Raw genomic sequence first — 21,679 nt, 5'->3', positions numbered from 1 at the left:
CCTGTGGACACAAGGTTTCCAGGTGATTGGCTGCAACTTTGACAATCTTAATTCCATCTTCATTTGTTGACATGGAGCAAGCAAGATTTGCCACCTTAAATACAATATAAAACAATGGAAATGATCTCAGATTATGAAGGAAATGAAGAAACATTTGTCATCCTAGACAAGTAAGAGTATGTACATGTTCACTGAAAATCTCAATGAGAAACAACAGCATTTTCATAAATGTCACTGGTATCTGCTTTATGGAAGCATTCAGATAATCTATTGATATTTAATAACAACAAAGGGCCACAGAAAATCATTTAAAGCCAAAAGAAAGACTGGTGAGTGAATTAGTAAACCCTGTACAGTCTCTTGGTATCAACACCTAGCCCATAATAAGATGGTAACTATTATGGTTTCCTATGGGACTGAAAAAAAAGTTTACTTATGGATTGAATGCTGATAGATTCTTGGAATCTCATATGATTGTGGTTTAAGTTTGTAATTGGTTTATTATTTCCCAGAGGTCTATTATGCATACTTAAGTTGCATTAAGCATGACTGTATCTTTATTCATGTTTTATTCAGCATCAAATATGCTGCAAAGCTGGACAAATACAAGATAATTGAATTCTTCTTCCTGTTCTTGATTTTCTACTACAACTTCATAGGCACTATGTGACATTCGAGCAGTCAATTTGATTCAAGCCCTTAGTAATACCCATATTCTTTTATACATGATTGCTTTTTTTTTTTTTTTTTTTTTTTCCGGTACACGGGCCTCTCCCTGTTGTAGCCTCTGCCGTTGCGGAGCACAGGCTCCGGACGCGTAGGCTCAACGGCCATGGCTCACGGAGCCTAGCTGCTCCGCGGCATGTGGGATCTTCCCGGACCGGGGCACGAACCCGTGTCCCCTGCATCGGCAGGCAGACTCTCAACCACTGCACCACCAGGGAAGCCCTACATTGTTGCTTTTTAAACTCACACTCTTTTCCAGGGAAATGGGTGCCCTTTGAAATAACTACATTCATGTCCATTACCTAAGTCCAATGTTTACAAATAATTTCTTTATACCATGAATGAGTCATGAGAAAGATCATGGAATTCCTTTCTTTTCCTTTGAACCTCACTCCTCTTCAACATTCCCCTTGCTAACAGGTGAGTATTCATGTACACAGGCAATGTTTTCTCTGATCTACAAAATATGTTGTCTTCATCACTGCAAAGAGATTATTGCTTTTCTAACAATCACTTTCCTAATATCTCAGTTATTATATACTTTAGCACATGGCAAGTTTTACTGATCAAATCCAAAATGCATTCAGTTGCAGAGAAACCGCACTTAAACTGCATGCAGTGGAAGTGAACAACAAACATATCCTTGGATGACTATTTGTAGAGTACCACAAACTGTTACTTACATGGATTTGCAGCCTTTGCTTTTTTTATAGCATTACTTTAACTATATCAACAGTGAAACAACTCCATGGTTTGCATTTACATATAATGAAATAGCAGCCATACATTATTTAACTGGGGAACGGCATTGTTCACTTTATTAATATACATGGAAATGGCTTACTTGAAAAGGTCTTTTGTTGGCTTGAAGGTCACAATGCCTCAACTTTCATATCTGACACATAATTAGCACATTTGTGAATTATTTGAAAAGGGCAGCAGTTTCTTTGCCCCTCTCCCCCACTCCTAAAGCCCCACTCACAGAAAGTAAAATTTAGCAGTCTAACTGCTTTAATACGTCTCATAATAATATGCACTGCACTTGCAGAAAATAGCTATCTGTAAATTTGAGCACTCTTTGTTTTAAGTAAAAATTTTAAATTATTGCCTCAATCTTTTGGTCAAACCAGATGAATGTTGGTTAATCCAAAGTTTAAAATTACAGAAAGGTACTCTATATAGGCACTCTTTTTTAAAAAAAAGTTATTTTATATCAGAGCATAGCTGATTAGCAATGTTGTGTTAGTTTCAGCTGTACAGCAAAAGGATTCAGTTATATATGTATCTATTCTTTTCCAAATTCTTTTCCCATTTAGTTTATTACAGTATATTTAACAGAGCTCCCTGTGCTATACAGTAGGTCCTTGTTGGTTATCTATTTTAAATATAGTAGTGTGTACATGTCAATCCCCAAATCCCAATCTATCCCAAACAATCCAATCAAAAAAATGGGCACAAGACCTAAATAGACATTTCTCCAAAGAAAAAGACATACAGATGGCCAAGAGGCACATGAAAAGATGCTCAACATCACTAACTATTACAGAAATGCAAATCAAAACTACAATGCGATATCACCTCACAACAGTCATAATGACCATCATCAAAAAATCTACAAACAATAAACGCTGGAGAGGGTGTTAAGAAAAGGGAACTCTCCTTCACTGTCTGTGGGAATGTAAATTGGTACAGCCACTATGGAGAACAGTATGAAGGCTCCTTAAGAAACTAAAAATAGAGCTACTATATGATCCAGCAATCCCACTCCTGGGCATATATCCAGAGAAAACCATAATCCGAAAGCATACATGCACCCAATGTTCACTGCAGAGGTATTTATAACAGCCAAGACATGGAAGCGATTTAAATGTCCATCAACAGAGGAATGGATAAGGAAGATGTGGTACATATACACAATGGAATATTACTCGGCCATTAAAAACAATGAAATAATGTCATTTGCAGCAATATGGATGGACCTGGAGATTATCATACTAAGTGAAGTCAGACAAAGACAAATATCATATGATATCACTTATATGCGGAATCTTAAAAAAATGATACAGTCTCAGAGAAGATGGCAGAAGAGTAAGACGCGGGGATCACCTTCCTCCTCACAGATACATCAGAAATACATCTACACGTGGAACTTCTCCTATAGAACACCCACTGAAGGCTGGCAGAAGACCTCAGACCTCCCAAAAGGCAAGAAACTCCCCACGTACCTGGGTAGGGCAAAAGAAAAAAGAATAAACAGAGACAAAGAATAGGGACGGGACCTGCACCAGTGGGAGGGAGCCATGAAGGAGGAAAGGTTCCCACACACTAGAAGCCCCTTCGCGGACGGAGACTGCGGGTGGCGGAGGGGGAAGCTTCAGAGCTGCAGAGGAGAGAGCAGCAACAGGGTGCAGAGGGCAAAGCGGAGAGATTCCGCAGAGGATCGGTGCCGACCGGCACTCACCAGCCTGAGAGGCTTGTCTGCTCACCTGCTGGGGCGGGCGGGGCTGGGAGCTGGGCTTCAGTCGGATCCCAGGCAAAGGTCTGGAGTTGGCAGAGTGAAAACAGCCTGAAGGGGTTAATGCACCACGGCTAGCCGGGAGGGAGTCCGGTTGAAGTTTGGAGCTGCCGAAGAGGCAAGGGACCTTTTCTTCCCTCTTTGCCTCCTGGTGCGCGAGGAGAGGAGTTTAAGCGCGCCGCTTAAAGGAGCTCCAGAAACGGGCGCGGAGCTACCAAAAAGACAAGAGACTTTTTCTTGCCTCTTCGCTTCCTGGGGCACGAGGAGAGGGGATTAAGGGCACCGAGTAAAAGAGCTCCAGAAACGGGCACGAGCCGCGGCTGTCGGCACGGACAACAGAGACGGGTGTGGGACGCTAGGGTTGCTACTGCCGCCACCAAGAGGCCTGTGTGCGAGCACAGGTCACTCTCCACACCGGCCCTCCCGGGAGCCTGTGCAGCCCGCCACTGCCAGGGTTCTGGGATCCAGGGACAGCTTCCCCGGGAAAATGCATGGTGCGCCTCGGGCCGGTGCAGCTTCACGCCGGCCTCCAACGTCACAGGCTCATCCCGCATCCGTGCCCCTCCCTCCCCCCCCAGCCTGAGTGAGCCAGAGACCACGAATCAGCTGCTCCTTTAACCCCGTCCTGTCTGAGCGAAGGGCAGACACCCTCGGACGACCTATGTGCAGAGGCGAGGCCAAGTCCAAAGCTGAACCCCAGGAGCTGTGCGAACAAAGAGGAGAGGGGGAGGTCTCTCCCATCAGCCTCAAAAGCAGCAGATTAAAGCTCCACAGTCAACTTGAAGTGCCCTGCATCTGTGGAAAACGTGAATAGACAGCGAAATATCCCAAGTTGAGGAGGTGGACTTTGGGAGCAAGATATACTATTATTTTCCCCCTTTTTCTTTTTGTGAGTGTGTATGTGTGTGCTGCTGTGTGAGATTTTGTCTGTATAGCTTTGTTTTCACCATTTGTCCTAGGGTTAGACTGACCCGTCTTTTTTTTTCTTTAATAGAAATTTTTCTTCTAAATAATTATTTTTTATTTTAATAACTGTATCTTACCCCACTTTATTTTGTCTTCTCCCTTTCTTCCTTTCTTCCCTCCTTTCTTTCCTACTTCCCTCCTTCCTTCCTTCCTCCCTTCCTTCCTTTATTCCCTCCTTCCTTCCTTCCTTCCTCCCTTCCTTTCTTCCTCCCTCCCTTCCTTTCTTCCTTCCTTCCCTCCCTTCCTCCTTCCTTCCTTCCTTTCTTGCCTTTCTATATTTTTTCTCCATTTTACTTTGAGCCGTGTGGATTAAAGGCTCTTGGCACTCCAGCCAGGTGTCAAGGCTGTGTCTCTGAGGTGGGAGAACCAACCTCAGGACACTGGTCCACAAGAGACCTCTTAGCTCCACATAATATCAAATGGCAAACATCTCCCAGAGATCTCCATCTCAACACCAAGACCCAGCTTCACTCAAGGACCAGCAACAAACAGTGCTGGACACCCTATACCCAACAAAGAGCAAGACAGGTCTACAGCCCCATCCATTAGCAGAGAGGCTGCCTAAAATCATAATAAGGCTACCTACATCCCCATACACACCACCAGACGTGGACCTGCCCACCATAAAGACAAGATCCAGCCTCATCCACCAGAACAGAGGCACTAGTCCCCACAACCAGGAAACCTGCTCAACCCACTGAACCAACCTCAGTCACTGGGGACAGCCACCAAAACCAGAGGGAACTATGAACCTGCAGCCTGAAAAAAGGAGACACCAAACACAGTAAGATAAGCAAAATGAGAAGACAGAAAAACACACAGCAGATGAAGGAGCAAGATAAAAACACACCAGACCTAATAAATGAAGAGGTAATAGCCAGTCTACCTGAAAAAGAATTCAGAATAATGATAGTAAAGATGATTCAAAATCTTGGAAATAGAATAGACAAATTGCAAGAAACAGTTAACAAGGACCTAGAAGAAATAAAGAGGAAGCAAGCAACGATGAGCAACACAATAAATGAAATGAAAAATACTCTAGATGGGATCAATAGCAGAATGACTGAGGCAGAAGGATGGATAAGTGACCTGGAAGATAAAATAGTGGAAATAACTACTGCAGAGCAGAAGAAAGAAAAAAGAATGAAAAGAACTGAGGACAGTCTCAGAGACCTCTGGGACAACATTAAATGCACCAACATTCGAATCATAGGGGTCCTAGAAGAAGAAGAGAAAAAGAAAGGGACTGAGAAAATATTTGAATAGATTATAGTTGAAAACTTCCCTAATATAGGAAAGGAAATAGTCAATCAAGTCCAGGAAGCACAGAGAGTCCCATACAGGATAAACCCAAGGATAAGCACGCCAAGACACATAATAATCAAACTGTCAAAAATTAAATACAAACAAAACATATTAAAAGCAGCAAGGGAAAAACAACAAATAACACACAAAGGAATCCCCATAAGGTTAACATCTGATATTTCAGCAGAACTCTACAAGCCAGAAGGGAGTGGCAGGACATATTTAAAGTAATGAAGGAAAAAAACCTACAACCAAGATTACTCTACCCAGCAAGGATCTCATTCAGATTTGATGGAGAAATTAAAACCTTTACAGACAAGCAAAAGCTGAGAGAGTTCAGCACCACCAAACCAGCTTTACAACAAATGCTAAAGGAACTTCTCTAAGCAAGAAACACAAAAGAAGGAAAAGACCTACAAGAACAACCCAAAACAATTAAGTAAATGGTAATAGGAACACACATATCAATAATTACCTTCAATGTAAATGGATTAAATGCTCCCAGCAAAAGATACAGACTGGCTGAATGGATACAAAAACAAGACCCATATATATGCTGTCTACAAGAGACCCACTTCAGACCTAGGGACACTTACAGACTGAAAGTGAGGGGATGGAAAAAGATATTCCATGCAAATGGAAATCAGAAGAAAGCTGGAGTAGCAATTCTCATATCAGACAAAATAGACTTTAAAATAAAGACTATTACAAGAGACAAAGAAGGACACTACATAATGATAAAGAGATCGATCCATGAAGAAGATATAACAATTGTAAATATTTATGCACCCAACATAGGAGCACCTCAATACATAAGGCAAATACTAACAGCCATAAAAGGGGAAATCGACAGTAACACAATCATAGTAGGGGACTTTAACACCCCACTTTCACCAATGGACAGATCATCCAAAATGAAAATAAATAAGGAAACACAAGCTTTAAATGATACATTATACAAGATGGATTTACTTGATATTTATAGGACATTCCATCCAAAAACAACAGAATACACATTTTTCTCAAGTGCTCATGGAACATTCTCCAGGATAGATCATATCTTGGGTCACAAATCTAGCCTTGGTAAATTTAAGAAAATTGAAATCGTATCAAGTATCTTTTCCGACCACAACGCTATGAGACTAGATATCAATTACAGGAAGAGATCTGCAAAAAATACAAACACATGGAGGCTAAACAATACACTACTTAATAACGAAGTGATCACTGAAGAAATCAAAAAGGAAATCAAAAAGTACTTAGAAACAAATGACAATGGAGAAACGACGACCCAAAACCTATGGGATACAGCAAAAGAAGTTCTAAGAGGGAAGTTTATAGCAATACAATCCTACCTTAAGAAACAGGAGACATCTCGAATAAACAACCTAACTTTGCACTTAAAGCAATTAGAGAAGGAAGAACAAAAAAACCCCAAATTTAGCAGAAGGAAAGAAATCATAAAGATCAGATCAGAAATAAATGAAAAAGAAATGAAGGAAACAATAGCAAAGATCAATAAAAGTAAAAGCTGGTTCTTTGAGAAGATAAATAAAATTGATAAACCATTAGCCAGACTCATCAAGAAAAAAAGGGAGAAGACTCAAATCAATAGAATTAGAAATGAAAAAGGAGATGTAACAACTGACACTGTAAAAATACAAAAGATTATTAGAGATTACTACAAGCAACTCTATGCCAATAAAATGGACAACCTGGAAGAAATGGACAAATTCTTAGAAATGCACAAGCTGCCGATACTGAACCACGAAGAAATAGAAAACATGAACAGACCAATCACAAGCACTGAAATTGAAACTGTGATTAAAAATCTTCCAACAAACAAAAGCCCAGGACCAGAGGGCTTCACAGGCAAATTCTATCAAACATTTAGAGAAGAGCTAACACCTATCCTTCTCAAACTCTTCCAAAAGATAGCAGAGGGAGGAACACTCCCAAACTCATTCTACAAGGCCACGATCACCCTGATACCAAAACCAGACAAAGATGTCACAAAGAAAGAAAACTATAGGCCAATATCACTGATGAACATACATGCAAAAATCCTCAACAAAGTACTAGCAAACAGAATCCAACAGCACATTAAAAGGATCATACACCATGATCAAGCGGGGTTTATTCCAGGAATGCAAGGATTCTTCAATATACGCAAGTCAATCAACGTGATACACCATATCAACAAACCGAAGAAGAAATCCATATGATCATCTCAATAGATGCAGAGAAAGCTTTTGACAAAATTCAACACCCATTTATGATAAAAACCCTGCAGAGAGTAGCCATAGAGGGAACTTTCCTCAACATAAAAAAGGTCATATATGACAAACCCACAGCCAGCATTGTTCTCAATGGTGAAAAACTGAAACCATTTCCACTAAGATCAGGAACAAGACAAGGTTGCCCACTCTCACCACTCTTATTCAACCTAGTTTTGGAAATTCTAGCCACAGCAATCAGAGAAAATAAAGAAATAAAAGGAATCCAAATTGGAAAAGAAGAAGTAAAGCTGTCACTGTTTGCAGATGACATGATACTATACATAGAGAATACTAAGGATGCTACCAGAAAACTACTAGAACTAATCCATGAATTTGGTAAAGTAGCAGGATACAAAATTAATGCACTGAAATCTCTGGCATTCTTATACACTAATGATGAAAAATCTGAGTGTGAACTTAAGAAAACACTCCCATTTACCATTGCAACAAAGAGAATAAAATATCTAGGAATAAACCTACCTAAGGAGACAAAAGACTTGTATGCAGAAAACTATAAGACACTGATGAAAGAAATTAAAGATGATACAAAAAGGTGGAGAAATATACCATGTTCTTGGATTGGAAGAAACAACATTGTGAAAATGACTCTACTACCCAAAGCAATCTACAGATTCAATGCAATCCCTATCAAATTACCATGGGCATTTTTTACAGAACTAGAACAAAAAATTTCACAATTTGTATGGAACCATAAAAGACCCCGAATAGCCAAAGCAATCTTGAGAATGAAAAATGGAGCTGGAGGAATCAGGCTCCCTGACTTCAGACTCTACTACAAGGCCACAGTAATCAAGACAGTATGGTACTGGCACAAAAACAGAAATATAGATCAATGGAACAGGATAGAAAGCCCAGAGATAAACCCACACACATATGGTCACCTTATCTTTGATAAAGGAGGGAAGAATATACAGTGGAGAAAAGACAGGCTCTTCAATAAGTGGTGCTGGTAAAACTGGACAGCTACATTTAAAAGAATGAAATTCGAACACTCCCTAACACCATACACAAAAATAAACTCAAAATGGGTTAAAGACCTAAATGTAAGGCCAGACACTATCAAACTCTTAGAGGAAAACATAGGCAGAACACTCTATGACATAAATCACAGCAAGATCCTTTTTGACCCATCTCCTAGAGAAATGGAAATAAAAACAAAAATAAACAAATGGGATCTAATGAAACTTAAAAGCTTTTGCACAGCAAAGGATACCATAAACAAGACCAAAAGACAACCCTCAGAATGGGAGAAAATATTTGCCAATGAAGCAACTGACAAAGGATTAATATCCAAAATTTATAAGCATCTCAGGCAGCTCAATAACAAAAAAACAAACAACCCAATCCAAAAATGGGCAGAAGAACTAAATAGACATTTCTCCAAAGAAGATAAACAGACTGCCAACAAACACATGAAAGAATGCTCAACATCATTAATCATTAGAGAAATGCAAATCAAAACTACAATGAGATATCATCTCACACCGGTCAGATTGGCCATCATCAAAAACTCTAGAAACAATAAATGCTGGAGAGGGTGTGGAGAAAAGGCAACACTCTTGCACTGCTGGTGGGAATGTAAATTGATACAGCCACTATGGAGAACAGTATTGATGTTCCTTAAAAAACTACGAACAGAACTACCATATGACCCCACAATCCCACTACTGGGCATATACCCTGAGAAAACCATAATTCAAAAAGAGTCATGTACCAAAATATTTATTGCAGCTCTATTTACGATAGCCAGGACATGGAAGCAACCTAAGTGTCCATCAACAGATGAATGGATAAAGAAGATGTGGCACATATATACAGTGGACTATTACTCAGCCATAAAGAGAAATGAAACTGAGTTATTTGTAATGAGGTGGATAGACCTGGAATCTGTCATACAGAGTGAAGTAAGTCAGAAGGAGAAAAACAAATACCGTATGCTAACACATATATACAGAATCTAAGAAAAAATGTCATGAAGAGATTAGTGTTAGGACGGGAATAAAACACAGACGTACTAGAGCATGGACTTGAGGATATGGGGAGGGGGAAGGGTAAGCGGTGACGATGTGAGAGAGTGGCAGGGACATATACACACTACCAAATGTAAATTAGATAGCTAGTGGGCAGCTGCCACATAGCACAGGGAGTTCACCTCTGTGCTTTGTGACCACCTAGAGGGGTGGGATAGGGAGGGTGGGAGGGAGGGTTACGCAAGAGGGAAGAGATATGGGAACATATGTATATGTATAACTGATTCACTTTGTTGTAAAGGAGAAACTAACACTATTGTAAAACAGTTATACTCAAATAAAGATGTTAAAAAAAAAATGATACAAACGAACTTATTTACAAAACAGACTCATAGACTTAGAGTTTACCAGGAGGAAGAGTGGGGACACTCTTTTACTTTATTTTTAATGTTTCATTTCTACCTTTTTTCCCTTTTAAAAACACATTCTTCTTCTGGACATTTTCTGGTCTCCATGTTTATTGTAGCCAATTCAGTGACTAAGGTTAACATAAAAATCAGCCTAAACACAAAGTTTCTGTTTATATTAGCAGACGTAAGTCTTACAAAACTCTCAATTGAAAATACAGCACACCTTAAAGTTTTCTACTCAATTAATGATTATATTAACACTCTTTCTGTCTTCCTTTATTCAGACATACCCAAACTTCTCCTTACCAGAACTGTTCTATGTCAGGTAAAATTTCTAGATAATCAAGTACTATTGCCAGATTAAGGCATGTGGAGTTTTAGTGATATTTTATACAAACAAATTGAATTTATAGGATAGCTAGTATTCTGTGACCAAATAGAGAAAGTTAAATGATAAAAATCGCTTTACATTTCTAATTTGAGTGATTTGTGACATATTTTCTAAGTCACATTAATGTGTACATGAAAGCCAAATTTTTTCTAACAATATTCCTAAATTCTGTGTGGCTCTTTAGGCAGTCAGGTATGTTCTCCAGCATAGCATGAAGGCAACTCCCTATTGGTCAAAGAAAACAGCATGCAAACAAAATATTTTATAAAACAGTTTGAGATATTTGGACATCTGACAGCTTTTATATATCTGACTTTGACAGTGTTTCAAAAGTCTGTGTAAAGTTTCATTATTCAAGAGATTCTTGTGAAAGATTTTTGCCCACTAAGGAAAACTGTTCACAAAGAGGTTTTGGAGACAAATAGATCTGGGTTTTAACTCAATTCCCACAACTGATAAAATTTCTGACCATGGGCAAAATGTTAACATCTCTGAGATTCTGTCACCTATAAAATGGGTATGATAGTATCAATCTCACTGGAGTACTTTGAGGATTAAATGAGATAGTTTGTGAAGAGAGCCTGATGCCAGGTAGCCCTGACCATGTATCAATTTCCTTCCAGCTCATCTCCCTTCTATTAATGGGGGGTGGGAAAGAACATTCACTCTCTCAAGACGTTTTATAGAATTAAAACTTTAGGGGGTCTAAAGAAATTTGAAAGAATGTCTAATCAAAGAGCCACAAATTCAAATGTTTACAGGACTTGTGCAGGGAATACAAACATAGCATCTAGATGTAACAGTGGTTAGGGTGCATGGTGGTGCCCCAGGCAAACATGAGTGTGTATGCCCTGCCTAAAGGCATTAGGCCTCATTAAAAAAAGTTGAAATACAAGGAAAAACTCACTTCCTTAACCAAGCTAACAGTCTGTTGACTTACTTTAGTTCATAGTTCACCAATTTGTGACCTCTGACCTCATTCTCTAATCCTCTATTGTATAAATAGGAAAACAAAGTCAGAGCGAAGAAACATACTCATACTATCCAAGGACAGGGAGACTGTTAATCAAGGCTATGTGTGTGCTATTTATGTCATCCTGAATTAAAGCATTGAAAAGTTTCCTGCATTGAAATGATTGACCAGACTTTTTATTGATATTGTGCTATGTCCTTAGCCAAGACCAAGAAAATCAGAGCCTAAATTATCCTAAATAAATGAGACCAAGCGCACTCAGGTAAATTCACAAGTTTATTAAAAAAAATTTATTTACTAAAAAAAATTTATTTATTAAAATATATTCACAAGTTTATTAAAAAGACAAGGCCAGGACACAACATTCTTTCATTTTTACAAAAGCTTAAGCTATATCACTAAAATAATTGCTGATACTCTATCTAATAATTGCAAAAGTCAAATTTTAAAAAAATTTCAGACAGGGACATGTTTTCCTGTTACTCAGAGGGGAGTGATTTTTTTAACATCAGCACCTCACTTGTGAGCCTCTTTCCTTCTCACCAGTCCTTGTGCCCTCTAAGATGTATATCTCATTGTAAATGCTTTAAACTTGAATTTACTGCCCTTTCAGGTCTATTAAAAAAAAAAAGTTGTAGGGGCTTCCCTGGTGGCGCAGTGCTTGGGAGTCCGCCTGCCAATGCAGGGGACACGGGTTCGTGCCCCGGTCTGGGAAGATCCCACATGCCGCAGAGTGGCTGGGCCCATGAGCCATGGCCGCTGAGCCTGCGCATCCGGAGCCTGTGCTCTGCAACAGGAGAGGCCACAGCAGTGAGAGGCCCGTGTACCGCAAAAAAAAAAAAAAAAAAAAAAAAAAAGTTGTAGACAAAACAGCCTGACCAGACAATTCTTGAACTAATTCACATTTATTACCATCTTGTTGTTTGTTCTCCTCTTCCTGGTTCCTAGTTCAGTTTCTGTATACCAATTTTGAATGTCCCTGCCATTTTTTCTATTTGCTGGACTTTTCCCCCTTTACCTGGCATAGAACATGGTACCTCTCACTCCCTGACCCGTGTTCTGAAGTGAGAAATTCCCTACTCTGGAACCTGGCCTCATAAAACCCTGCCAGCTAGGCCAGTTCCATCAAGGTCAGGGAGTTGGCCATACTTGACCCCCCTCTCCACCAATGACTCATCACTAATGGCATGATCAAGGAAAGCTATAAAAAAGGTATTTGGAGAGTGGGAGTATTTTCAATGACCTTTAAATCAGTCTACCATGCTAGAGGCTTAACTCTGCTGTTTATCATGACTCTGTTCTGAGCTGATAAAGAGATTGAATTTTAAAAGTACTGAATACCAGAGCATGCTATGTTTTAACATTCTAATATCAAGTGTTATTTGAAATCTCAGGTGCACTAGTTGTCCTCTGAAGTCATCTTAGACAACTGAAATGGTATTGTTGCTAGGAACAAGCTCACTATTTGGACAGCTGCTCATCATTCATCATTCATTCTGTCACTAAGGAGCTCTCACACAGATATTTACCTGCGATATGATTTCTCAAGAACATGAAGCCAACTTTGATGTTTGGTGAGATTTCCATTTTTGCATATTCCTTGTTTATATATAGTTCACATAGTTAATTGTAATATCATGTCACTGTGTATCTTAGCTCTCAAGGGGGAAGAAAGGTCATTGTCTCATTTTCATTCATTTTCCTCTCTGGCAGATGGTCATGCAACTCCTGTGTAAACACTTTCAGAGACAGAATTTACTGTTTTGCAGGGCAGCCTATTCTCATTGCAGGGTAGTCCAAAGTTACACAAGTTAAGAAGTTCTTCCTTATAATGAGGTGAAATCTCTCTCTCAACAACTTTCTCACAGTGGTTATAGAATCTAAAATGTCAAATATCTTCAATAATAGAAATAAGGTTGGGCTCATAGAAAATCTTCATTAGTAGTCCTCAACTTGTGGGATAAGTTAGATGGTAAGCATAATAAAATCACCAGTATAGCTATTAAAAGAAAAGTCCAGGTTCCTCTGCCAATATATTCTGATATATTAAGTATGTCTATGGGTGGAAGTTAGAAGAGGTATAAAGTATGTTTAATTCAATTGTTAAAAGTTCCCCAGTTGATTCTGATATACCACCGCCCACACACATATACACACAACACACAGAAACATATTTAGACTTTGGGTTGATTTTCATTTGTTTGGATAGACACTCCTTCCTGAAAACTAATGTAAAGGGGTGAAAATCTACAAGAAGTATGAACTGAATATATATAGAAGAGGCTAGGAATCATAGAAAAGGCTTCACAAATTAGAGACAAGAAATAATAACCTATACTACCACCTGAGAAATAGGGCTTAGTCTATTAGGGCTACTATATCAAAAGTAAATACACTGGTTAGCTTACAAACAACAGAATTTATTTCTCTCAGTGTTAGAGGCTGGGGAGTCTAGAATCAAGGTGCTGGCAGACTCAGTGTCTGGTGAGTACCAGCTGTCTGGTTCATAGACTAAAACCCTCTAGCTGTAACCTCACATGGCAGAAGAGGTGAGGGATCTCTCTGGGGCTTCTTTTAATAAGGGCACTTATCACATATATGAGGGTTCTTCCCTCATTACCCAATCACCTTCAAAAGGTTCTACCTCCCAATACTATCACCTTGGGTGTTAGGATTTCAACATATGAATTTTGGGGGACACAAACATTTAGTCTGTAACAAATAGAGAAAAGTTTAAAAATCAAAATACTCAGGAAACAAGAAAATCAAGTGTAGGAGAAATTTCTGGCCTTCTCCCCAGTATCCATTCCTTTTTCTGTCAATAACACTCTGACTTCCCTTTGGAGAACTATTCTCTCCTCCTCTAACCCAGTGGTGTGAAATCTTGGTATGACAGTTAATCAAAGCTCCTAGTCCTCCCCTGGCCCTGGTGTGGGCATATCCATCACTTCCTGCATGGAGCCCTGAAGCAGTTTCTGTTCCTACCCAATCTCAGCCCTCTTCTCTCAGTTTGCCTGTATTTATGTGCACTACACCTTGTATCTTCAAATGAAGTCTCTTTTGTTTTCTACTTAAGTAACCCCAATTCATATTATCTTGCATGCAACTATAACTGAATGTAGTACTGAACCAGAAATTTACACACCACTTATGCACTAATTTCAGATGGTTACTCTCAGTAAAGTTAAAGGCTGGCAATGCAGAACCATAATCATTTCAGTGGAAGGCACTTTCTAGTCAAATGTAGGCCTCTGGATTTAGGCAACCTGGATACCCTAGTATCAGGGGCAAATGCAGAGAAGGAGGTGTTCCTTTCAGTTCCTGCACATACAGAGAAATGTTTTTTTACCTGTCTTGTTTTGAATATCTAATCCCTTGATATCGATTAGAACATTTTACAGACCAGGTAAAAAAGACATCTTATTCTTGAAGAAAATAATTTAGCAATTGTGTTTATCCTTTTGTAAGCTGTTTATTATACCTAAAAGCCATCCTTTCATGTGCTCTTTTAAATTCATACCTATACATTAAGGCCTGGATCAAATAACATCTCCTCCACAAACCCTTCTCAGATGCCCAGAATCGTAATTCATACTCCCACAAGTATAGCACCTACTTTATTCCTCCTAGACTCACTTACGTATTTTTCAGATGGTAAACTGCTAGAAGGTAAAGACAATTATGTATTCTTTTTAAAACATTTTTTATCAGCCAAAGTATCCTAAAAACAGAATTTAGTCTATGTAAGTAAATAAAAAAATAGTTTATGTTTGTTCACCTGGAAATTGAATTATCATGAATAGATATCTTCTATTGTGTCTTAATACATGCAATGAATGTATATCTTACAGGGCTTGGAACAACTTAATTGGAAACTATGTCCTTCCTCTGCCCCTTCCTCATCAAAAAAAAAAAAAAAAAAACGTTTCTAATTATCTATTGCAGGAGCATAAAGGTTAGTATCATTACTTTAAGTTATGGAGGAAAATACTTGAGGAGAGAAAGCCCTTGAGTCATTAAACTTAATTGCCTTGAGTTGATTTCAGTCCGATTGTTTGTATATTGGGAACATCAAAATCTGACAAATCTGTAGCAAAGATACAAATAAACACTTGAAGTAAGGATACAGAAACAGTATAGCTAAAACAAGTTCTTTATTTGTGACTTGGCATTTACAAAAGATTGGACTGCTTTCTGAATTTAGAAAAGAATAAAGTTCACGAAAGCTTGTGAAGAGCTGTGAAGAAGGAAAAGAGAGGAAGGGTCTACAGTGGATATTAATTAGGAAGTCGCTAGCTTATCAATAGCAATTGGATGTGTGTGAGTAGGGAGTAAATATTCTTAGAAGAGTACCTAAGATACCAATATTTATTAGGCAGATAGAAGAAGATAAACCTATGAGTCGTCTTGGAAAAAGTGGCCAGAGATAGAGAAGGTTACCCACAATACTCTGATGTCATAGAGCATAGGAGAAGAGAAAGTTTCAAGGTGGTTTCAACGATCATATAATAAGTCAAGTAGGGCTTCCCTGGTGGCGCAGTGGTCGAGAGTCCACCTGCCAATGGGGGAGGCGCGGGTCCGTGCCCCGGTCCGGGAAGATCCCACATGCCGCGGCGTGGCTGGGCCCGTGAGCCATGGCCGCTGAGCCTGCGCGTCTGGAGCCTGTGCTCCGCAATGGGAGAGGCAACAACAGTGAGAGGCCCGCGTACCAGAAAAAAAAAAAGTCAAGTAATTAATTCCTGAAATTATTCACTGATTCAGCCACACAGAGGGCCATTGCTGGTTGAGGCAGAATGATGATGGTCAGACTAGCGTAGTGTAGACAGAGGACAGTGTAGGTGGTGAGGTTAGCCCCATGTGTCTCGTGACAAGAAGCAGAGAGCTAGAGGCTGTCTAGACAATACTCACTCCCATTCCCTTATCAATCCATTTGTTTCGATTTCCTCTCTCAAAACATCTCCTGAATCATCTACTTTTCTTGCTCCCTACCCTAGTTAGGTTTACTGTCAGTTTTATTTTTTCATTCAGACCTAGCTTTTATTCTCAGCCACTGTGCCTTCTCTACAATATGTTCACCACACTGTAGCTGACGATTTTTTTCAAACGCAAATTTGATTCCCCCATCATCATCTCCCATTCCCACTCCACATTCCCTTTCCTACAAGGTCCTCTATAGTCTGGTCCAAGACTCATCACCCACAGTTCTTTTTCTCTCTTTACTTCAGCTATGTCAACCTATTTTCAACTCTCCATGCTTCCTTCTGCCACAGGACAGTTGCACGTGCTGTTTTCTTTAGCCTGGAACGTGCTCCTCCTCCTTCATTGCCACATTTATACCACTTAGATGTGGTTAACTGCAGGTCTCTGCTCCCAAGTAAATTTTTAGAAAGTTTTTCACCAATACTGCATCCCCTACCCACCACTGAGACCTCTCTCTAACCAAGTCAGGTTTTTCCTTCAGAGCCTGATTCTCGATTTGTAATTATACATTTACTGAAAAGATTATTTGATTAGTGACCATTTCTTCTGTTTTATAAGGGCAGGGCCCTTACTTGTTCATGATTGGACCCTCAGTTTCTAGTACCTGATATATACTAGCCAAACAATAGTCCTTCAGTGGATAAATAAATGCATGAGTGCATGGATTAGTATGCTTACGAATGTATCATCCACAAAGAGAGGATGAAAAATTGAGTTTAGAGGGAGGAGGCAGCAGCAGAAATTCAGGACAAGCGAGAAAGGGAAATGAAATTTCCCTCTGAAATTCATTTGCAATATTCCACAAAGGCTTAGACAGTTGGACTTCAAAGAAAAGTAACACACTTTTCTTCTAGTCTGGTCATTGTACTTAACAAAGCTTGGGAGGCAGCTTCTTTGGAGTTTTAGTTTCACTTAAGGTATCAAATTGGGAACAACTGATTAGCTCCCAATTTAGTTTTTAATTTATTTATTTTTAATCAAGCAAAATAACTCTTCAAAGGACCCAAGCTGGCTTCCAAATGCTGGTGAGTAAGCAGATGGAAAGAGGCGCGATAACTCCCATGAACAAACCCAGGAGCTTTAGTATCTCCAGCAGAACGTAATGTAATGCATGCTTCCTTTCCAGGTAAGCCTAGCTCAGAGCACTGGGACTGAATGTGAGAAGTGTAGAAGGGGGTCTGTGATCTCTCACTGTTGGCATCCAAGTGACCACCTCTGGCTAAGCAAGCCAGTTCTTCTGTTCCTCCTGGTCAGACAATGCTGCTGTGTGCTGTGCTGCTCCTTGTAGTAACAAGAAATGACCATGCATTATGAGTTTCGTAGAATATTTAACTAATAGAATTGTGTTATAAAAGTGCATAGCAAGGTGCAGGTAAACAGCTTCATCAAGTAACAAATTTGATTATGCACCTATGATGTAGGCTAGGAACTGCCCGAGAACTCAAAGACAACACAAGCAAATCTCAAGAAACATAATCTATTTAAGGGGACACATGAAAGAGAGAATAAAACTGTAGTTTCTAAGTATAATAGGAAGCTAGAGGTAGGTGAACCTCCTAGTGGTGACTGTAGTCAGGGTGTTTTATGGAAACAAACTATTGCCAAGGAACTTAATATCCTCTAAGACTTTGCATCTCAAATTGCCTCCCAAATGTTGTAAATCTTAAATCACGCAATCCCGTCTCTGATATTAGTTTTGCTAATGTAACCATTTCCTTCTCTGTCTTTGGTTATCCATCGATAAGATGAGCAGATTAATTATTTGACTTCTAGGCCCCCTTCCATTTAAATGATCACATTTTACTGATTGTGTAACTTGATAACAAAATTAGACAGAAAGTAGGCAGGGGGCAGAACTATCAGGCAATTTTGTTTTTAATTTAAACATCACATTTCTAAATAAAATATTAGCAAATTAACTCCAACTATGTAATTAAAGACTAATAATACAGCAAAACAATGCAGTTTCTCCTAGGAATAAAACAGTGGCTTATGACTGGGAAATACTACCAATGAAATTCCTTGTTTTACTATATTTTAACAGATTTTAGAAAAGCATTTGATAAAGTTTTATGCATATTCTTATTAATACAAAACAAAGCTAAACTAAAACAGAACAAAAACAAACAAAAGTCTTAGTGAGCTATGAATAGAATAAATTATTCTTAACCTGAGATCGGTCAAATTACAGAAAATTATAGAATACTGCTCAAAAATCAAGATTAAAATAGCATTCCCCTTGTCACTGAGGTTAACCAATGTTTTACTCCAGGTTCTAGCCAATATAAATGAACCTAAAAAATAAGTGACAGCTGCAAATATTGTAAAGAAAGAAGAGGGCTTCCCTGGTGGCGCAGTGGTTGCGAGTCCGCCTGCCGAAGCAGGAGACGCGGGTCCGTGCCCCGGTCCGGGAAGATCCCACATGCCGCGGAGCGGCTGGGCCCGTGAGCCATGGCCGCTGAGCCTGCGCGTCCGGAGCCTGTGCTCCGCAACGGGAGAGGCCACAACAGTGAGAGGCCCGCGTACCGCAAATTTACGTTTCTCAGGTGACAAAGTTGAGTTAAATCCCAACTCTTATCATGAGTTATATATGGAAAGGAAGTACGATCAATTTTGCCATGAAGAAAAGCATCCCATTTCCATTTTAACTATATGTTTCTATATGGACTGAAATTTTTCCAAGTATCTTTTTCATAAATGGTTACCTAATTAGAAAAATAAAGGGGATCGATGAAATAGTTTTATATTTATTTACTTGGAAACATGCTAATGATAAGTAAAATGTATAAAATGATTTCTTTATTAAAAATGATAAATATGTGTATGTGTCAGAAAGTATAATATCTAAAATGTTGTTCACCAAAATGGTAATTGGGCTTATCTCTGAGGGGTAAGATCCAAGATAATTTCAACTTTCTTTTATTATAATTTTTAAAAATGTATAGTTTGGGTTATTATAATGAGAATGAATCACTTTTATAACCAGAAAAAACAATATAGTAATTTTCATGTTGAAGAGAATAAAATTTTTCTATATCTATATTTGAAATTTTAATACCAACATATTAATCATGACCCTTACTGCAAAATCTGAGGACACAGAATCACTTACAAATAGGGTTTCCAGAAAATACAGATATAACGTTTAAGGCCTGTTAGGTAGAAAATAGCTTGGGTTGTTTCATAACTGTTTTACTTAAAATGATTCACAAATATTATCGCTAATTCACAATAGGAAGACCAGACATTGGTTTTCCCTCATGTTGTCTTTAATATAATGGCAAATATCAAATGAATCAAAGCCCATTGACAATGAGAAAATCAGACCACCGAAAGTGATTTTAATAACGAATAAAAATTCAATTTGTTTGGAATGTTAACGACATTCCATGCATGGGGTGTGTGTGTATGTGTGTTTGTGTGTGTCTGTGTGCATGTCTGTGTCTGTGTGCAATAGATACAAGGTGATGATTCTGGTGATTAAAGGATTATAACATAGTCCTACATTTCTTTTCTTTTTCTTATCTTAACCTTACCCTCCAGCTCAACTCAAATTTGCATCTGAACTTCTTGTTCCTCTCCAATGACTCATTAAACATGAAAATATTCATTTGTCTAAGTGGACATATGTCAATGTTATTCTAAAAAACAGGCATTAGTATGCTGTGTCAGGATGTGCCATCTCAAAAGAAACAAATGAGATGAAAACACACACACACGCACGCACACACGCACGCACGCACGCACAGGACTTAAAAAGGTTTGGCTGTTAGAGTATTGCTTCTAATAAATTATCTGAAGTATATGCTACATAGCTCAAATTGAGGACTGCAATGTATACTGCTCTAAAAGTCCCATTTTACTAAACACATTTCTCATCTTTTATTTTGGAACAATATATAACTGTATATGAATATACATACACCATAATGATATGCAATGTAAATTATAAGGGTAAAACCAACTAGACAGTTTTCTCAAGGTCCCTCTCTAAATTAAGTTATTATTCACCTCAGAATCACGACCCAAAGGATAAAAGTATGTGCCACTTGCCAAGTTAATGTAATATAATAAACAGCATCAAATAAAATCTATTTAACTACCAAAGAGACAAAACAAATCTAAACTATAAATTAAAAACAAGATCAAGTGTCGTTTCCTGAACTAGTGATATACTTTGTTGTCTCCCGAAAATTAAGTACAAAGTGAAGCATGCAGGTCTAATAAGTCCTTATTAATAGGATCAGTGTGTAAAGGGCACGTGTCAAAAACTACTCTAATCGGCCTTCATTATCACTGAAATTGCCATCAAACTCCAAGGCAGTTTTATAGCCAGTGACCTGACCTCTCAAGTGGCAGAAAGAGAACTGATTTTTTAAAGACAGACAGAATATGCTATAGCCAATATAAAGTTTTTCAGTTAGTTTAATTATGAACCAACATTTTTTTGTACATATCACTCTATTCAAATGCCATCGTGGAAAAAGAAGTTGTCATACACTGCAAAGTTAATTGAATTGTATAAACTTCAAGGATATGTCAAGACTATCTGATTTCCAGACAAATCAAGACATCCTCAGCCAGATGCATTCCCTACTTTCATGAAAGAAGGGGTCTCTTAGCAGAGTGACAGTTGGTAATCAATTGTCCAACAGCATTGCCTTCAGGGGATTGATAGTTTATTGAGAAAAGAGTTAAACAGTAAAGCATAATGACTCTGGTAGAATTACAAAATGTTATGGAAATGAGAAGGGCTTCTAGCTCAGCCTGGGGAGAGGGGCAGGTGAGAAGTGACACCTTCCAGAAGAAAGCAGTGTGGGCAAATGCAGGGAGGTGGATGCTGAGTGAAGAATCTGCAAGCTCACAGAGGTCCAGGGTGCTGCAGGGAGGGTGGGAGGGGCACATACCTCTGCTCTGAGGCTCCCCAGTCTCTCTGTAATTCATGGCTTTCTCATTTGCTACCCACCAGTGGACTAGAGTTCCCTATGGCAGAAGACTTCTCTTGGAGGTCTCCTGAGTCCCTCCTGCCTGTGTGGTGTCTGGCATTCTCTGCTCCGGGATGTCCCTCATGATGCTGTGCCCCAGCCTGCTCACAGTTGAACTCACCCACTTCTAATCCTACACCACAACCTGCCCCTCTGCT

At 39.0% G+C, this 21,679-nt stretch overlaps 1 protein-coding gene across 4 annotated transcripts in view; it reads right to left on the bottom strand.

The window, feature by feature from the left end:
- The window catches only part of CTNNA3 (catenin alpha 3), a 1,725,986-nt gene that overhangs the window by 596,322 nt on the left and 1,107,985 nt on the right, over positions 1-21,679 (bottom strand). For all 4 annotated transcript variants that reach the window (XM_067025523.1, XM_059054939.2, XM_059054940.2 and 1 more), the window contains one exon: positions 2-94. In XM_067025523.1, coding sequence (XP_066881624.1) covers positions 2-94 — 93 coding nt within the window. The remainder of the gene's footprint in view (position 1; positions 95-21,679) is intronic.

The sequence above is a fragment of the Kogia breviceps genome, chromosome 2, assembly GCF_026419965.1.
Source record: "Kogia breviceps isolate mKogBre1 chromosome 2, mKogBre1 haplotype 1, whole genome shotgun sequence".
Lineage (NCBI taxonomy): Eukaryota > Metazoa > Chordata > Mammalia > Artiodactyla > Physeteridae > Kogia > Kogia breviceps.
Note: the sequence above shows the minus strand (reverse complement) of the source record. Positions and strands in the feature narration are given on the sequence as shown.